We start from the raw sequence: 20,291 nt of genomic DNA, 5'->3' as shown, positions 1-20,291 counted from the left end.
GTTTGTTCAACTTTTAAATATTCTTCATATAATTTTTCAATAAATCAATAGGGATTTGCTGTTGCTGTTGAAGCTAATTACCTTTCTGTCTAGTCGTATCTTCATGTTTGGAAATATGCACCTTAAATAAGTTGCTGTACCTCATTTCACCTATTTGTACTCGTGTATAGTTGTAAACGTTTGTGTAGATGTCCTATCATTATCATTATACAACTGGGGTTTGATGTTTTTCGAAGTTAAACCATTCATATGTTGGACCACTATGATTTTGTGTTCTAATCTTCTACAGATATGTAACCACGTAATGGATTCTGCTTAGAAAATGATAATACATAGCTCAAAAATATAATTTGTTAAAAAAAATGCGACTTAACTATACGAATATCCCAAATCTATTGTTGGGATTTTTAACAACTTGAGTTGCCTTGTATAAATAATTGACATAGATATTTATTTAGCTAATATTTAGCTAATTAATATGAAAATGAACTAATTTTTATTTTTGTACTAATTTTCAGAGTACTTCACAAATTATGGGTGTTTAAAATAGTAATAAAAATATTTGCATTTTATCAATTTTATTTAATTACCTAATATAGATACGAGTACCGTATTGTAGATTCCCTCAATTTAAAATTATAAATAACCCCAATATTTACAAAAACATTTTACTTAGCAAAGTAGCAAAAAACGTCCTAATTGTTTAGGTGTCGATAAACTTGCCTTAAACGTAGTATTTTTGATATTAGACTCAAGTGAATTGAGTGTATATGTAGGGCATTTGCCCGCAGAAGATTGATAAATACTTCAAGGCGTCTAAATATTGCTTAGAAGTATTCTACAAATGTCAGGGTTGATAAAATATGGGTGCAATTGAATAGTCAATGGAAAATAATATCTTATCTCCAACTAAAATAGATTACAATAAAATAATAATCGTTATAATATTTAATAAATGAAAATCATTATCTTAAGTGTTTATGATGATTAATGTGCCTGTTCAGAATATATTTAAATAAAGGGTGTTTCTGCTACTCTAATAAAGTAAATTTGATAATATATTTACATTAATACATTCATTTTGTATAATAGCTTAAAATCTATTTATTATTATATGTGTATATATATATATTATTTAGATTATATTTGCAGGTGTAAACTCTCTTAACTTATGTTTTTATATTAATCGATTAGTGGGTGTAAATGTTTAGATACTCCTAATTTTTTTTAGTAATTATTATTAAAATGACATTGTTTTAACTTAATTTCAGCTTCTATGATTCTCTTTCTTTTTAACATATCCTAACATATTGTCCATTAATGACTGAATGCATCTATTATACAAATATATGTTAATAATTATTTTCCTTACTTGAATCCCAATTGATTATGATTATCAAATGAAAATTATGTTGTTAAAAGTGTACTGAGGTAGTTTAACCATCAATTATATATATATTACTAAGCTTGCTTTAGTAGTGTTATGGAAAATTGTTTTTGTGTTCATAGATAAGTGTGTGTACATACTTCAGATTTGTTTAATATTTAAAGTAAAACGACATTATGAAAGCTTATTGACCCTTTTACTTTCTTAAATAGTTTAGTTGCTAAAAAACTGGTTAAATGGACCGGATCGGCGGACGACTTTTGTCAGGTTCTGATCATTTTGGAAGACGTACACAGTGTACTGTTCTTTTGTTTCGATTTCATAGGCGTAGATCCATGATTCATCATCTGTAATGATGTTGTAGACGTGTTTTGAACTACCTTGGTCGCTTTTTTCAGCATTTTCTTGCACAAATTAACACGTCAACACAATGAACAAAAAAGAATGATAACAGTATTGATATTTACTAAAGTTCTTCATATAATCGTAGTGTCCGAGAAGTCCGAATACTTTTCTCAAGAACTTTAATCGCCCTCATACAGTGCTTATTTGGAACCAATAAAGTATAAGACTTAATGAAAGAGGATTGTTCTTACTGCAATTGGCAAATCGATTAATGAAATATAGTTAATACTCGTAGTATGTAACCGATTCTCAAAACTTTAAGGTCTTAGAAAGAAGTAATGAACAAATGATAAGATTGGGTATTTATGGATGAAAATATTATTGCGATATATATACTTATGTCTTTTACAATTATCTAACAACAGCTTTTTTATTTGTATCTAAAGTACAGCACTAATTAATTTATTTATATTTAATAAGTATTGGATAATTATTAGATACTTAATTATAGAACTAATTCATAAATGTTTTCATATTTTCAGTATTTAATATGGAATTTCCTGTGGATAGGTTGGAATTCGTTTTTAATATGCTTTTATCTAAACGTAGGCATATTGGATAGGGTAAGTATAATATAATATTGATATATATATATATATATATTAAACTATATATAATAATCTTGTGAAAATAGGATAGCGATTTGCTAAATTTAGGCACTGGCAGTGTTTCTTGGTTTGAAGTGAACGGTTACGGCTGCAAGCCAACTTATCCCACAAACATAACTTCCGATGATCCTTACCGTCCAATACGTCCAGAACGTGTAGATGAATGCTTGTTGGATTATACTATTGTTGAAGTGATACAATCCGGAGTACAATGTGCTTTGGCAGTAAGTGGTTTTTTCAAATTGTTTTGGTTTTATTTTAAACTTAATGTCTTTATAGATTCTCGGAATTTTTGGCGCCATTTTAATCAGTTATATATTTCTCGATGAAGATGATAGATGTAAGTTGAATTTCTGATTTGCAATATATTTAAATTTTATTTTTTTATTTTGAAATTATTTCGACTTTTTCTTATTGTAGACATTGCTTTTGTATTTATTTTATACCGGTTGTTATCATATACATATTGTATATAAAGTACATAAAAAAGACTATCTCAAATGTCAAGTTTAACTGAAGCAAAGTTAATACAATATGTAAATTAGTACTTTTCCATGATTCAAGTGCATATGAGCTCAAGCATCCTCCGCAATCGCTAAGCAAGAGCAATACTTCCACATCGCTAAGTCAATATTGACAATAATGCAGAAATGCACATCTTTTGTTGGCAATAAAATTCCGCACAAAACAAAACAGTTTATGCCCATGCTCCTTTGCTACATGGTTGACATTATCTAGACTAGATGAGGTACTTAACCCACTTGTAGGCTTAAATCTTAATGCTTTAAGCTATGCATACGAAAATACTTTTACGCCTACACAGCGGCATTGCTGCAAACGGAAATAAAATTGCGATTTCCGACAGTTAAACAGACAAGCACTGCCTTGACATGAATTTTCTTTTTCTTCCTTTGGTTTCCTTTTTTCACATTTTTATTTATTTTTTTTCGTCGGTCTACTTTAGATGTTTTTGGAAATGTGCTTTTTATATATGAAAAGAATTTTGTATATGTAAAAGTGCAATAGAATTCTTTTTAAAAATTCCAAAACAGATCTCTTCTTCGTATAATTTTGTATTCAGTCATTTCGCAACAGGATTCCTTTAAGGGTTTACAATTAAAAAAAAGTCGAAATATATTCATTATAAGGTCTTATTGTTATAATTTTAGATCATACGTATTTTGAGTTAAAACTGTTGAAGTAGTTAGTATAAGATTTTGCTATTTTAGTAGATATAATTAAATCATATATGTTAGCTTCTTCTATGCATGTTTGGGTCTTTATTATTAACTAAAAACGAGTCAAGTAGCAAACATTTACGTAAAATATGCTTTAATAAAATATAAACATTTTTTATACATACAGTATGAAATACACATAAAGCGTGATCTATTTTAAATTCTTTTAACTTTGGAAAGTGATTATTTGGTTTAAGGAACAAAAGAAATCGTAAGGCCTACATAAAAACCCTTAATACTTGCATAAGGCTTTTTGTTTTTGTAAGCATATCACAAAAGAACAACCGCTTATTTTCAAAATAACTTATGAAACAACAACACTGCTGGCTTATTTAGTCCAATTTTTGTGAAACCACTTAACTATGCTTAAGCAGCTCAAATCCCATGGTTGTCAAAACTAAAAATTCATCTGCTAGGAACGGTTTTTGGAACTACGTACAAAATTTCCAGTTAACTGTCAACAAATAGTTGACAAATTATACTCAATTCTTTTTAATTTACTACTATTTTTGTTAACATTAAAAAAGCCTAAAAATATAAATTTTATTCACTGTCTTGTAAAAAATAAAATAATTTTACCCATAATTGCAAATAATTATTTATTTTCAAAACTTGAACTTTAAATTTTATTACGCCTAACAAAATTCCCAGTGATTCCAGAGTTGCCATCAAAAGTAGTACTTATTTTATGTTGTTCTTTTGCGATATGCATACAAAACAAAAGCCTATAATTGATTTAGTTAGTGAAAAACCTTACATTTCATAAATAGGATAAAGTAACTAAATAATGGAGCAATAAGTATTAAGGCGGAAATCATAAATGTTCAATTGGTTATTTTTAATCGCTAGAAGTGATTAAATAATTGCAAGTAATACTTAAATATATTTAATCACTAGTAGTAAAATCTTGACGCATCGCAAGATTTAAATTGGTTTGATTGTAAATGGAGCCTAAAAATTAATGTTTAAGTTATTAATGATATATAAAGTTAATTTCATGTTAGTGACGTACTCAGATCATATTGGATGTTTTAGAAATGCTCCTCTTTCACTTTTTCTGATTTTAAAGTCAAAATTCTCATTCCAATCAATCAATTTTAATATGACCAAAAAATAACGAGCGTAATCAACAATTAATTTCATTATTAAAATGTATTAACTTTATAGTTACATTGACCTCTCCATAGGTTTCTAATATTAAAGTAAAAGGTGTATGTGGTTTTCCAACTTCAAATATAATTTTAGTGACTTACCTGTCTAATATATATGTCTAATATAGAACTAATATGTTTACTCGAGTTGTGATCAGCACCATGATATCCGTTTATAATTTGGATTAATGGATTGGAACACAAAATATACTGATAAGTAAAAAAATGTTCAATATAGTTTGTGAAGACCTTTTCTTCTAATATCTTCCTTAAAAACATTCGTAATATTGTTGATGCGAACACATTCCACGTTACGTATCCGAGGTATTAAACCGGTAGTTGCGAACCTCAGATTTAAATAATGAGTTTGTTTTGATTGTTCAACAAAATGTATTTATGTAGACTATTAAAAAAATTGACAACGAATTTATTAAAAATTACTTAAATATTTGTTACTTGAAGATCTAATAATAACAACTTATATATTGTAACATGTATTGGTTTTGGCTACTGCTAGACTTTGTTGTTGTATAACCTCATCTTACCGCATGTAATTAGATACTAACAATTATATATATTTCATCTGTTGACATAGTTATAGTATTCAAAAGGATTTGCTTATCCTATTAATAAAAATTTTATAATATTAACTGAGTACTATTTGATTTCCTATAAAGCATTCATGTCTTGTGTTCGTTTGCACGAATTATAATCTTTTGAAATTAAATACTTATGTGATGTGTAATTATGAAAATTAATTCTAAATAAATTTTATTTTGAAAAACATAAAAAATTAAGTTTCTTGTCAAATCTTAATGCATATAATGACTGTGCTTTTTTTGTAGGTATATGTGTGTGTATTTGTCCATATAATAATTTTATATCATAAAATTTTCCTCATTGTATATTATTTTTAATGTAAAGAACATTTTTTTTTAACTTTAAAAAATTTTATATTAAGTCAAATTATTATTATATGATTATTATTTATGTGTAAAAAATTAAAAAACTTACAGCGTTAATTTTTTAATAAATAAAATTGCATAATAATTATTTTAAACAATTTTATAATATATTATTATCCAGTTTATTTGGCATTTGATAATTTCTCTTACTACTTACTTCTACTTCAATTGTTTTACGTTACTTATTCTATTGCTCTCTCTATATTCTCTTATTATCATTGAAAATAGAAAAATTTATTTGAAGTTAAGAAGTGTGATCAAAAAGTAACGACAATTTAACATTTTTAATTTATTTATTTAATCATAAATATTTATTCTACCTCCTTTAAGTAATGTCAAAGACAATGGTATTCTGGGCTCTGTGGCCCGGAGCCCAGAATACCATTGGGGTACAGCATGACGGCAGCCTATGTCAATAAGTGGATAATCTCACTTCATCTTAATAGATGGAGAGAGTTGAGCACTTGTAGACAGACCAAACTCATGTTACCTAAACCGTGGGCCAGGGAAGCGATAAAAGTGCTTAGCTATTCGCGGAGCACTCTAAGCTGGCTGACCTCACTAATTACTGGACATGGCAACTTCAAGTATCACCTCAAATAGATAACTCTTGCTGAGGAAGACACTTGCAGATTATGTCTAGAAGAAAAGGAGACAGCGGTGCATATATTGTGCCAATGTCCAGCACTGGCAAGTAGGAGGAAGACTGTCTTGGGACACCATTGGGTTGGTGACGACTTGGCAGGAAACCTCAAGCTAAATGAGATGCTTGCATTAACAAAAGATGTAGTTATGCGAACGGAAGCCACTCCAGCTTTAACTCAATAACAACATCCGAGAATCGAAGGACGAAAAAGGACCCAAGTCGTTTCGTGGTCTACTTCGACTAATCCTTCACTTCAGTGGGGCCACTTGTTGGACAGTGCGCTGTCCCAACGTCCCACCATATATATAATGTCAAAGACTCACTTTAATATTATTCTGAAAGAGTTTCTATTTTTTTGAGAAAAATGTTGTCTATTTAAGTTTGAGATATATAAATATCAACAGAATAGAGTATGTGCGGAATTATAGTGCTTTTATATTTCATCACGAATTGTTGGATAAAATTTTTTCGGCTATTTGTGTAATGCTCAAAAGATTTATCAAAAATTCATTACTTCTCATGCGCCCTATGGTATTCCTATTTCTTCAGTAACCTCTCTGATGGTTATTAACAAGCATATTAATTTATGATGTTTTTTATGTTTTTGGCATTTGTGGGAAGTACAAGAATGCCCAAAAGTCATGTCATATTTAATTTCTTTTCAATTTATACCATTTATAAACACATGATTATGACAGAGTACTGTCAAAAAGTAATTCTTTATTATTTTGAATACCTAGCTGCACCAAATTCTGTTTTTAATAGAAACATTTTCACAAACTTTCTGATTTTGCCACACATAAAATTCGGTAAACGTAGTAATCCATTTGCTTGGCAAGATAAAAGTAACATAAGTATTGCAGTTACCTTATAGTTAATATGTACATTAATTTTTTGGCAGTGCAACCAATACACAAAAATAACTTGACCTTATAAACAAAATATAGTATACACAATTTTAAAATTATTGTTACTTTTTGATAATAATTTAATAATAATAATTAGTTTTAATTATTATTAATAATTAATTTTTATTTTAAAGTTTCTCAATTAAGCTATAATTATATATAATTTTATAATTATTATTGTTTGCATTTTGATACAATAAAATCGCTGTAGGTTTTTTAATTTGTTTTAAAAGAAATAAATGCGGCTTACTTTTGTTAAGTATCTATCTTTATTAGTTTTATATTATTATTGTATTTATCATGAGAATAACAAGTGCATATACTATACGTGCATGTTTGTACGTCCACTAAAATAATATTCAAAGTTTGTAAAAATCATTTAAAATTATTTAATCATATTTAATCCGTAATACACAACAACAAAAACATTGAACAGAATCATTTGAGCTCCTTTAGTTGGAAAATATTTTTATAATAATATTATGTACTTTATATATAAAGCTATAAGAAGCATAAATGCAATATTTTATTATAATTAATATAAATTGTTATATGCTGAAGTTTACATATATACATATATATAAATTTTTTGGTTTACAGTCGATTTCATGAATGGTGATGCCAAAAGTCCACAACACACCGTGGTTCATCCAATGTACGTGAGCTATACAAGTATTCCTACATCAGCAAGCGCAACAATGTTGTCAAACAAGCATCATCATAATCATCAACAAAACTCACATCATCAGCAATCAAATAATAATACATTTAATTTAATACACCACACGAACAGTAGCAATAAAAAGCATAGCAACAACAGCAGCAACAACACACCAAATTCAAGCAAAAATAATACATTAACGCGTGTGCTTTATAATTCGAAAAATAATAAAATTGCATCGTCCACAACAAGCATTTTGCCAGCAGCAACGGCAGCGGCAACAGCAACAGTAACAAATAATGCGAAATTGTTGCAACAATATTATGACGATAGCACGGCAAAGGCTGATCAGTTGTATACGAGCAGTAATCGTCGACAACTAGCGACAGCCAATGCCACATATCAGCAACATTTTGTCACGCCCACTTCATCGCATGATAATACAGTGTCCTCACTTTCATATGCTTCATTGCAAAATTCTAATTTTATTTCAGCCAATAACTTACATAGTGTTTATGCAGCTGAAAGTCCTTTGAGTGGTCGACGTGGTGGTGGGATGGGAAATAGTTCAATTGGTGGGGATGCCGCCACTGAAGTTGGTTCATGTTTGACCAGCAGTCCTCTGAGCAACAGTAATTATAGTCTCACCAATAGTATCAATAATAATAATCCAGTGGCTGGTACTAGTAATAGTGGAAGGTTTGCGCGCATACATGCAAAGCCCAGACCTCCCAAGTCCACTAGTTATAGTAATTTTATAAATAGTAATGGCTTACCTATTGGGTCCGGTAACAATTTACACCGTCCTGATATAAAATATACACAAATGTCCTCTGAACGTTTATCGAACAATTTCGACGAAAACTTCGAAGATGATAATTTTTCATTGCGAAATTTCAAAACTGATGGTGCAGTTACGTATGTACCCTTTCAAAAACCAACACCAGGAAATCTCTTTGTCAATCACAATAATAACCCCTCATATACTTCACTTAATTCCTATACAGTTAATCAAAATAGTTTAAATAATAATGTTGCTAGTCCAAACAATAATTCCTATGCGCAGGAAACACATCCACGAGATAACTCACATATTTTCTTAAATGATAATGAAATTTTACTTGAGAATGGGGCAAAACTTCACCCAGTGTCCATTCAGGAAGCGGCAATATTAGAAGAAAAAAGGCGTCAATTACAATTGCAACAGCAATATCAAGCTCAAACTATTTTCAATCCTGCTAATCACTTTATGCAACAACAAAATGGCTTACCTTTTCAACCCGCATACTCCCCTAAGCCATATAGAGCGAACTCAGCTCGACCAACTCGTCCAACTAACATTCCACTACCAACAGTACCAGTGCACTCATTTGATATCCCAATTTCACCTTCAGAGGTCACACCACCGCCACCACCAGCACCGCGACCGCACATATTTCAGCCACGCTTAGGGCATGCACCCTATCCTGATCTCTCGCCAGAAGTAACAGAAAAGTACGCCATGCCTTCGCAATACATACCAAGATCTCCGGTTGCTACGCGAGTTGCGCGACGACAACGTCAACAACATGAACGTTCACAATTAGCAAATAATTCAGCTAATTTCTGTGATCAAATACGCAACACACAACCTACTTCCCATATAGTCCGTGCTAAAAGTCACGACAGGCTCTCCAACTCACAAACAGCGCAGGCCAAGGCAAACAAAGAAATTTCTGCGCCACATGTTAACCGACGTAGCGGTCGGAGGGAGGGTGGTAAAGCGCGTCCACGTTCATATTGCAACTCAATGGTGGGCGGTGAAGGCGTCATACGTGCTAATATTGCAGTCGATCGTGAAGTGAGTGGTGTTATTTCAAGTGGCCTGTTAACTGGTAACGACAGAGACATAGACCACGAGGTTTAGACTAATTGTCAATTTAAACTGCCAAGAGGAGTGAAGTTTCCTTTAGATGCAAGTTGCCAGGCCAGCACTTACATATACTGTTCTATCAGCTTTGTTATGTCATATGTTTCATCCCCATTAAAAACATTTTAAATTAAATTTTTTTTTAAATTTAAAAACGTTTTAAAATTTTAGACTTGTAGACTGCGACTGCTGATAAATTTAATTTGAAACTTTTTAATTGGTGTGCCTAGCGCGGGACGCTGAAATTGAAAGTGTTGCTTGCAGAATAGCAGAATGTTGCGTGTGCTGTTTAATGCTGCTTGCTTGCTTCTCTTGTAATACTGAAAAGCAACTAAAATGTATGTAAATTCTAAAACCAAACTACAAATGTTTATTTTGTGTAGCTGATTAATATTAATTTTAATATTTAGATTAAAAACGTGATTTTGTTGTGCACTAAAACGAGATGTTTGTAATTTTTGTTGTTAACATTTTTTTGTAAATTTGTGTACAAATATTGGAAACGAAATTTTTTTTTATAAGCAAAATAAGTTTTAAATTTTATTTCTATAAGGAAATAAAAGCAAAAGAAATTAATGCTTAAATTTTGCGTTGAATACTAAAACGAATACAAATCAAAAACAAATCAGTGGCATTAAATGTTGCTAAACTTTTATGTTTCTCTGTGCAAATGTTGCTGCAACATTTTTAATAATTTTTATTTTTGTTAAGGATAGTTTTTTTTTGTTTTTGTAAGAAAACTTAGATTTATTTTTCTATAAAAGACTTGTTTGTATTATTTAACTTTACACGGTAATATATAATGCATAATAAATGATTCATCAGAGAGACTTTCAATTCTCAAAAGCTAATTTGAGTAAAAATCAAATTAAATTCAATGGAAAGGATTTGTTTATTTAATATCAAAAACAAAAGTAAAAAAAATTAATTAAAAAATTAAAGAATATAATATAATTAACGCCTTCAATGGGCACTAAACCTTTGTATGTGTGCAAATAGTAGGACGCACTTGAAGTGAGCCAAAGTCACAAAAATTAAGAATATGCCTTTGCCATTAGTAAAGAAAAGTAGATTTTTAAGCATTTCAAAAAACAAAAAAAAATATAATGATAAAAGAAAATAATTTTTAACAAAACTTAATCAATTTTTAGAGAAAAAAAAATAAATTTATGGAATTATGAAAACTAATTGTATGCAAAGTTGCCTTGTAGAAACGCTAAACTGAAGCTAAATGCAAAACGAGATAGTTTTAAGCTCTATTCCTTGTAGTTTCTAATTTCTTTATTTAAACTGTGATATAAGAACACGTCAAAATTACATATAATTAAAATTTTCAAAGCCATATTAGATGAAATTTAATATTTTGCATAGGTAGAAACTGTATTCGAAAGGCCTTTCGCAGAATTAAGTGCAAATCGAGGAAAATAAATATATTCAATTATAATGTATCAACTAGAAATGCCTTGAAAAGAATCAAAAATTATTATAAATTTATTAAATATAACATATAATTATAGAGTATGTACATTCATACATACATTAAGTAAAATAAAATAAATAAATTTATTTTTGTCGCATATGTAAAAGTATAAGTAGTAAATTTAAATACAAAATTATGCTTATAAAATTATATAAAAACATGTGTTACTTATAGAATATATGTATTTTTAATTAATATTTCAAATTTCATTACTTGATGTTGTCCACTATAAGTTTCAGGAGAAGTCATCTAACTTTAAGCATAGAGCAAACAAATGAAACTCAATAAATAAATGTTTTTTGTATAAAATAAAAACTGTATTTATTATTAAAAGCTAATATTAAATTAGCAATTTTTATGTTTCAATATTAACCAATCATTTTTGACTTTACACAGATAATTTCCTAACACTGGTACGGGTTTTTCGTTTTATTGTTAGATTTTTAAAATGCATCTTAAAAAATTGAAGTAATTCAGTTGCAATTCTTTTTACTTTAAAATCAATTGTTTGAGAAAAAAATCTTTTTTTTTTAATATTTGCTTAAGTCTTTAATCAGGACTGTATAAATCATGTTAAAGACATGATTAAAATGCTCAACAAATTAATATTTTTTAATTGGTTCTAGAATTCGTCTTTTTACAATATTTTATTTTTGAAAGATGTTCTGCGCAATTATACGAGTTGATAGATAATAAAAAACCGAATTAAAAACGTAGATTATTAGACATAATTTAACATTATTTAATATATTTTTAATAACAAAGTAAATTGTATATTTTTGTTAACTAATAAATTTCCTTCTTATTACTAATGAATGCACTTGCAAACTCCCAGGTAAATTGCTATACATATATTTTTGCTTAAATAATAAAAGATTTACATTAAACTTAATAAAAATTGTTCTAAAATATCGTATATTTCTTTTTATTCCACAGTAAAGCATGTTAATAAGAAATCGAAACATCGTCAATCATTATACTCAATTGAGTTTGGACCTAGTATCGATACGATACGTAGCCGTGCTGCTGCCGATACAATTCTTGACTATGACGACCAAATGCACGATCGTGACGGAAGTAAATTGAGTCCTAAACCTATGATGACACCACGTCGTGTTAAACGTCGTTCAGTTATGGCACGCGGAACAAATAATCGCACTTCCACCACAAGTAGACGTAGTCATGCTAATAGCGGAGCTAGTGGCAGTGGTACCAATTCACGCAGCAGCGTGCGTAGTTCACGTCGTAAATATCAACAAAATCCAGTTACTAAACTATTAGATCAACAGCAACAATTACAACATCACCATCATCATCATCACCAACAGCAGCAACAGCAAATTAAACAATTTGGATCATTTCATCATCACAAGGAGAATTCAGCCTTAACTGAGACAAATTTACAAAACCTAAATCAGGATATTATAAGTAATGCGGGCAGCATTACTAATAACATGTTGGCTGGAGGTAGTTTGACAAAGACTAACAACAACCACTATCATAGTTTTCGTAAAAATATACCTCCAGATCCTATATATTATAACACAAATGGACAATCCGGTTTATTTCAACAGGCATGGCAATCAAATTCGCAATCACCGATTGTCGCTGAAGAGCCTGCTTCACCAACATTACTTACACCCACAATTGCTGGTCATTATAATCCGACATATCAACATTCAACAACAAATCTTAATAATGTGGAACACGTCGATGAGCTTTACAACAATCGTCCACCATCCGTACGTTCAAGTTATTCAAATTTTCATGGTACACGTCCAGCTTCTTCTTATTTAGCAAACACTTCGGCAACAGAAAATGTTTTTGCCGGGTTAACTGGTGTAACACAACATCAACATCAACATCAACATCAGCAACAGCAGCAGCAGCAGCAGCAACAACTACCGCAACATGTAGCGCCTTCTACACCACCACTGTATCAACAACATCCATTGCATCAACAAGTGCAATCTAACAGTCAGCAGCAATTGCCATTGCCTCCGCCATCTCCAAATTATTCTAGTAATTTGCCACAAAACATACCATTCACCAACTCTCGTGAGAGTATTCGTTCAATGGCTTTTCTCAATAGTGGACCACCAGCATATAATCTCAATTATCATACGCCTCCAGACTCGGAGACAACGATGTGAAAAATATAAAATAATTACAAAACCGTCCATACGTTTCATTAAATACAATATAGATTTAATTTTGATTACGTTAATACTACACAGAAATCAATATATGCTTATTTATTTTATTTTTACTTAATGTAATCCTAGTACAATTATTGTCTTAACTATTATTACAAGTTAATAAAAGTTTATTAGAAAAAAATCGACAAAATGTGTTGATCTCCTCTTTAAAGTGAAATGAACTATAACTTAACATATACCATGCAGAGTGGTTAGAAATTATTATTAAGTAATTGAGAAATTGAAATAAATAAATTATAATAAAATAAATTGCTTCCGATATAAACAATTTTGCTACTTGTTCAACAAGTTTCTAACTGTAAGGTTTATAATTAATAATTAAGTAAATTAATATTATTATTTTTTATTTAAGCTTTAACTTTTATTTAATGTATTTATTTGTAAAGCCAAAGCAATTGTGTAAATATTTCAAAATCGCTATATTAGTGCTTAAGTTTTCTTTTAATAAATAAATAAATTGAATTCTCATTAATATGAAACTTAAATATATTTAGGTATATTAAAAAACATTTAAACTTAAATAAATAATTGATGTAAATTACATTTTAAAATAAACAAGTAACAACTTAAGCATTTTGTTTTTCTCTTAATTATGCACATATCTTTTTCTTTTATTTTTGGTATAGCTCATAAGGTTTTGCATGTTTCGCTAGAAAGGTGAACACCTTTATAAACCCTTCTGTTTTTATTTATGTAAATTAATACCCCACATTTCATCACACTCATCAAGGATAAGTGATATACTAAATAGCATTTATATCAAATGAGAAGACATTTAGGTATAATACTTCGAGAAGGTAAAAACGACTACATTTATCCTTTTGTATGAAAAACTTCAGCTTTTAAGATCCCTCACTAGACTTAATCAACGATATAAAGCATCTCATCATGAAGGAAGCTTCTCAAAGTTAAAATTGATTAAGACCTACTTGAGAAGTGGGATGAGTCAAGAGAGATTTATTTATAAGTTACATCATTATTACATCATCATTATTAAAGAGATTTATTTATAATTTATTTATTTTTATATACTCGGTAATGAAAGAGACCACGCAATTCTGATGTCGCGTATGCTATATTCTTTCGTCACATTGGTAACAAATCGCATATCACGATGGCGATCACGATGTCTGGAAGGGTGTATGAACTACAATTCGCAGTACTTTACTTTGGAAGCGGTGAATTTTAGCACCCGGTGATGAATACGTAACTCCACGTCGAATGAATGATAAACAAATACCTGATCATTTTACTCGCCCAGTCTAACCTCAACTGGTTGACTAATTTTGTGTAATCTGAAGTCAAATTATTCCTTTTTTTTTGAAGGTGCGCCTTCCATCGCAATTATGCATCAAGCGTAGTACTCAGACAATTAAACAAATTAATTAACAATATAGTTTAAAATTATAAGACGATTGGCGATTTATTGAATACATAAGTGATGCAATATATGGTCAGACCAGAAATTATATTTTTAAGGCTAGTGTAGGCATTCTCGTATCTTGAAAGTATAGGTACTTAAGGTACGATAAAGAGATTTTACTATATTGTTTTGGTAGATTTAATTGTGATTTCTGTGACAACTATTTGACATGACCTTCTGATATAACAAAAAAATCCGCAGATTATTTGTTTCTGTTTCCATGGTAGATTTAATTACATATAAAAATCTGTGTGAACTTTGTCAATAGTTGAGTAACTTTTGCGAAATTGAGGTTAATGCATTGGAATTAGATTTTTATTTTTAATAATAGGTTGCAGCCGTTTTTAAGGAGATTGTCCTATAACATATAAAGATACCTCATTAATTCGTTTTTCTCTTTTAAGTATTATGATTATAACTGGAGTTTTTATTTCCTTCACTTAAGTTTGACTATCGAAATTTAAATATTCGTTACAAGTCATAATAAATTATTTTTAGCTACATTCAGGCATGTAGCCAGAGGGAGGGATGAGAGTGGGGTAAAGTTTAAGGGTCTGACTATATAGTCAGACTATATTTATACATATTATACATTTTTCTATTTATACGTCATTAATTTTAATTTCTTTGAATTATCGAAATTATACCATATACTACGCCTCTTGTCTTCAATGACTGGGAAAGACTAATACTCTTTATTCCAAATTATGTGAAACATTAGATAATGAAAAATTTTGCATTGCTTAAATTTTATATTATATCTGTCAGTATTTGTTTTAAAATTATAAATGTATTAGATTAGGTTAGAATGAAAATCCATAGATATTTAAACTCATATAGATCCAGTGAATTAATTTAGTATTATTTAAGAAATAATTAATAAATTAATTGTAAGACTACCTACAGGTTTTCATAAAATTTAAGAGTTTACTAAGATATATCTTCTATAATTTACAGAAAGGATTTGTAGAGCAGGAAACATGAATCTGACAAGACGATTACATAGGTTAAGATAGAGATTTAGATAATATACATAAAATGAGTTTTATTCTTATATAGTCTGGATGAAGAAGGAGTGATGAAGTCACTTTTATTGAATAAATAAATAAGAATCAAAGAGGAGTATGCAATTGGACATCGCATGGTGTGGTGGAATGAGAATTAACCAAACAAAATTTATTTCTGTTTTTAAGGTTTGTAATTTAATATTTTCTGAACCAGCAGAGATATAAAAATAAAATTTTAAAATGATATAAAAATTTTTGGATTTTGGATAACACAATTTTTGATTTTTTGAATATTTCAAAAGCAGTAATAGAATAATGAAAATATGTAGTAGAAGAATACGTTGTCTCTGCTCAGGTCGCGCAAGCTCTAAAGCTTTTAATAGCTTTTGGACGAATTTCGATGAGTTTATAATATTACGTTTTTACCACTGGATAGAACGTAATATTAGACCGTTACAATACGGTCTTCGGTAATGTGCTTAAAAAGCTTTGGAAGCTTCAATAAAGCCACGCATTGAGAAAGACTATATTATTATTAAATTAAGGAGGCTCGTAAATAATTTTTATTTTCCAGCCTCCTGAATAATTTCAAAGCAAAGGCATCATTTATAATATTATGTACGATATTAGTTTTCTTTTTGTTTCATTCCTCTTTCTAATTATTAAATTAAATAAAATATTAGATATATAATATTATAAAAAAAAAATTAGTACAATAAAAAATTAGTAGACCTTAACTCGTTCACTATTAAAATTTGTTTATCACGAAGTGAATACTTTGTAAGGACAAATTTTTAAATAAAAAAAATTTAAGGATGTTGGCATTTGTGGTTGTTACTGCCATTGCCGCGTGAAAATGAAATTTAATTAAAAGTTTCAATTGACTTCAGGTCTGACATTCACACATTCACGGGAGCACAGCAAGTCAATTAGAGAAAAGGAATAAACGAAGGATTTTAACACAAATGTCTCTTCTACAATCAAATCTAAAAAAATTGTGAAAATCAATTTGTAATTTATTAAAGAGTTTTTATTTTACTGCCACAGAAAAACACTGCAGCATAAATGTTTAAACAAAAGGCTTCCTGGACGGATACGTAATAGAAAATGTGAATATGTTAATTGAATTGAGTTTTCAGAGTGAAAACTGAATGAAAATGGAAAGGAATTTATTAGTTTTCTACTTCGGTATGAACATGGTTCAAGTATTTCGTCAGAGGGATTTCATTGTTAGCAAGTGTCAGTGCTAATAAGTTTAATTGTTAAATGGAATGCAGTCATGTAAAACTAGTAAGAGCTCTCTAAAGCATTTAACAATAGGAAATAACTTAAGTTCCAACACAACTGAGTAATAAATCAATATTAGTCTTATTAAATTAATCATGTATAACAGTCTCTTTTCTGAATTATTATTCTACATATGTATATACAAAAATCCTACAAATACGGTAAGACAATGGGCCAATAGGCCTAAGTGGATCCACTAGGGGTCGCCGGTATAACCTAACCTAACCTATATCCAAAAATTGTTAATAATTCGTAAATATAATTTAATTAAAATTTAATATTTGCTCTCTCAGTATTTTATTATATTTTTGACCATATAAAGTATTAGATATTAAAATATTATACTTATATATAACATAAAAACAAAACTTAAGTTAAGTATAAAAAAACCAACACATCCTTCTTTTCCTCCTAAAGCTGAACTTTCGATTTAATAATTAGTTATTGTATTTAATTTTATAGTTAGTTTTAAATCTCTCGTTTTTTGATTTTGCTTCTTAAAATGTAATGCTTAATATAATATGTCAAATATTTGGAAAAAAAATGACAACTCTATATTTCTATAACAGTTTTATACATATTGGAACCGTTGAGATCAATTTTACTTACTGATATGTGTTGCAGTTCATATTAATATTGTTAACTACTAACTACTAACTACCCACTAACGCCTTTGACTGCTCATCTGGAATCGTTAGGGATCTATTGGGTGTATCTATTAGGGACCTAGGCCAACGAAACTTGATAACCTATCTACTTACTGTATCAACTTAATTTAAAATTTCAGAATCCTACACAGAGATTTATTTAAAGAGGAGTTTTAAACTTTTTCGTAATTATTAATTAAACAACTAATTTATAATAAAAGTACTAGTATTCTAATAATATTTAAATGGCTAATGACCGGCTACTATGTTACTTGTGCTTTGTTATGATAAACTAATGAAGAATACAAACAAATTATATATTTATTTCAATTGCAAATATTCTGACAATCTTATGCTATACTCCTAGACTGTGATTACTTCAGTTATTATTAATTGCATATAGTTCGATTGAGTTTACAAGTTTCCATTAAGCAGGAATATTAGAAGAATTAGAAGTAAAGAGTCTATACTTGCTAAAGATAAAGTTAACTGGTTTAGAAAGATCAGTACTCATAAATTTGACAGTTGTTTTGCGCATGTAAATCCCGATTTAACAATGAGTTTTATTGGGGTCAGCAATTTTAGGAACTTTTGAGTCATTTGCCTAGTGATCTTCGACTGAAAATGTTCAACTTTAAAGCACTGTATCTCCAAGACTAAACTATATTGAAATATGGTGTAAAATATGGAAAAGGTGGTTGGCAATATATATCTATTGTCAAATAGCTGTGCCCGGGAGATATTTGTGCAAACACATCGAGACTGGTTTTTTTCAGAAAATTCATATACTGACTTGATTTGCCATGATAACAGAATAACTAATCGATTATGTTATCGGTGATATATTTATAAAACTTTATAAAGTTTTCTAAAAACTTTAATCATAAAATTTTTTTGAAAACCATTTTAAAAAATAAATTTTTGAAACTCTTCAAAGCATTTAAATTTTTTGATATTTTAGAAAAAATACTTCTTAGAAGTTGAAATAAACTATATTGTACTGCAATTCTTCTGCAAACTTTCTTATGTCTTCCATTATTAAAATCTAATTGAAAAATTTAAAGTTACGTGTCCTTAATTGATTTTTGCTAAAGTTTTAAACTTTTTTGGTTATCATTTAAAATTCTCTTCAGCGTGAAACTCAATGTTTCAATGGTTGAGCATTTATTCTGCTTGTAAAACATACTAATTGATTGCATAACATTGTATCTTAAAATTAAATTCAAATTAGATAAAATGCAATTTCAATACCAAAACCACATATTCACACTTTATTTAAGCAAACACGTAAAACCTTTAGTAATTTTGTAGGATTTTTGTTAAACTTATTATTTTGACGTACGAGTAGTACGAAGGAAGGTGCACTGTAACTATTTAACCCTTCTGTAGTAATTCAAAATATTTGTTTAAAAATATTCAAAAACTTTACATTTTAAAAACATTTTCAATTAGCAAGCAGACGATTTGTCAATGGCTCGCTAAAACCATTTATAAGAAATGAAAATAAATTTATCAATTTAGAAGATGAAAAGTAAAATACCTTCAGCAGATCAAAACTAACATTAACATTCTTAAAAAACAAAGCAGATTTTAATTAAGATCAAAACTGTTTACAGAAGATGTTAAACATAGTCCCGGATGTATGTGACTTGCAAATTTTCGAAAACAAATCTGGAGGCATTACTTGGTAAACCATAGTCAGATAAGTGATGAGTGGTTGCCGCCACTGTACTACTAAATCATATAGTACTTGCGGTTTTTGCGAAGAATATTCTGACCCATAATAGGTTATAGTGGCTAAGAATAGTGATGATAAATTTAAACTAAAGATAAAGATAAAAAATTTAAACTAAATATGACACTTAACTCAAGTGACTTAAACACGTCAACTCCTGCTTTCTTTGATTATAATGATGTTATATTTCGGGATTATTACCTATAATCTCAGTTATGGGAACAGATTTGTGATGGGAATTTAATGTAACTATGAATTCGTGCATTTCGCAATATAAAGTATAATAAATGGTAGTGATTTGCAAACTTAAGATTAAGTCAATCATGAAGCAATTGAATTCGTAAGGGGTAATATAATAATGAATACCCATTTTATACGCATTCATTGAATACTCATTCTCGGTTAATCAAACAATGATCATTTCGTGTTCCAGAAATTGATATCAGTGTAGTCTGGAATACAGCTGATGATACAACTCTTTCTGTTTTTATAATAATATTATAGGTAGGTATCGAGAACCCCTCTTTAAATATTTCACTACAGAAAAAATCACTACAATGGTTGAAAATAATTTCCAAATAGATAAAGTCCCAAAAAAAACTCTGGACGAATATA

The 20,291-nt window shown here is 29.2% G+C and overlaps 1 protein-coding gene across 6 annotated transcripts in view; it reads left to right on the top strand.

The window, feature by feature from the left end:
* LOC119682064 (sodium/potassium-transporting ATPase subunit beta-1-interacting protein) overlaps positions 1-20,291 on the top strand; it is a 135,523-nt gene that overhangs the window by 57,503 nt on the left and 57,729 nt on the right. For 2 of the 6 annotated variants that reach the window (XM_038095407.1, XM_038095408.1), the window contains exons 4-7: positions 2,275-2,355; positions 2,427-2,624; positions 2,680-2,740; positions 7,909-10,043. The exons of 1 other annotated variant lie outside the window; for it this stretch is intronic. In XM_038095407.1, coding sequence (XP_037951335.1) covers positions 2,275-2,355; positions 2,427-2,624; positions 2,680-2,740; positions 7,909-9,875 — 2,307 coding nt within the window. In that variant the 3' untranslated portion in view covers positions 9,876-10,043. 3 more of the 6 variants (XM_038095412.1, XM_038095411.1, XM_038095409.1) reach the window with 3 other exon arrangements.

The sequence above is a fragment of the Teleopsis dalmanni genome, chromosome 2, assembly GCF_002237135.1.
Source record: "Teleopsis dalmanni isolate 2A chromosome 2, ASM223713v2, whole genome shotgun sequence".
Classification (NCBI taxonomy): domain Eukaryota; kingdom Metazoa; phylum Arthropoda; class Insecta; order Diptera; family Diopsidae; genus Teleopsis; species Teleopsis dalmanni.
Note: the sequence above shows the minus strand (reverse complement) of the source record. Positions and strands in the feature narration are given on the sequence as shown.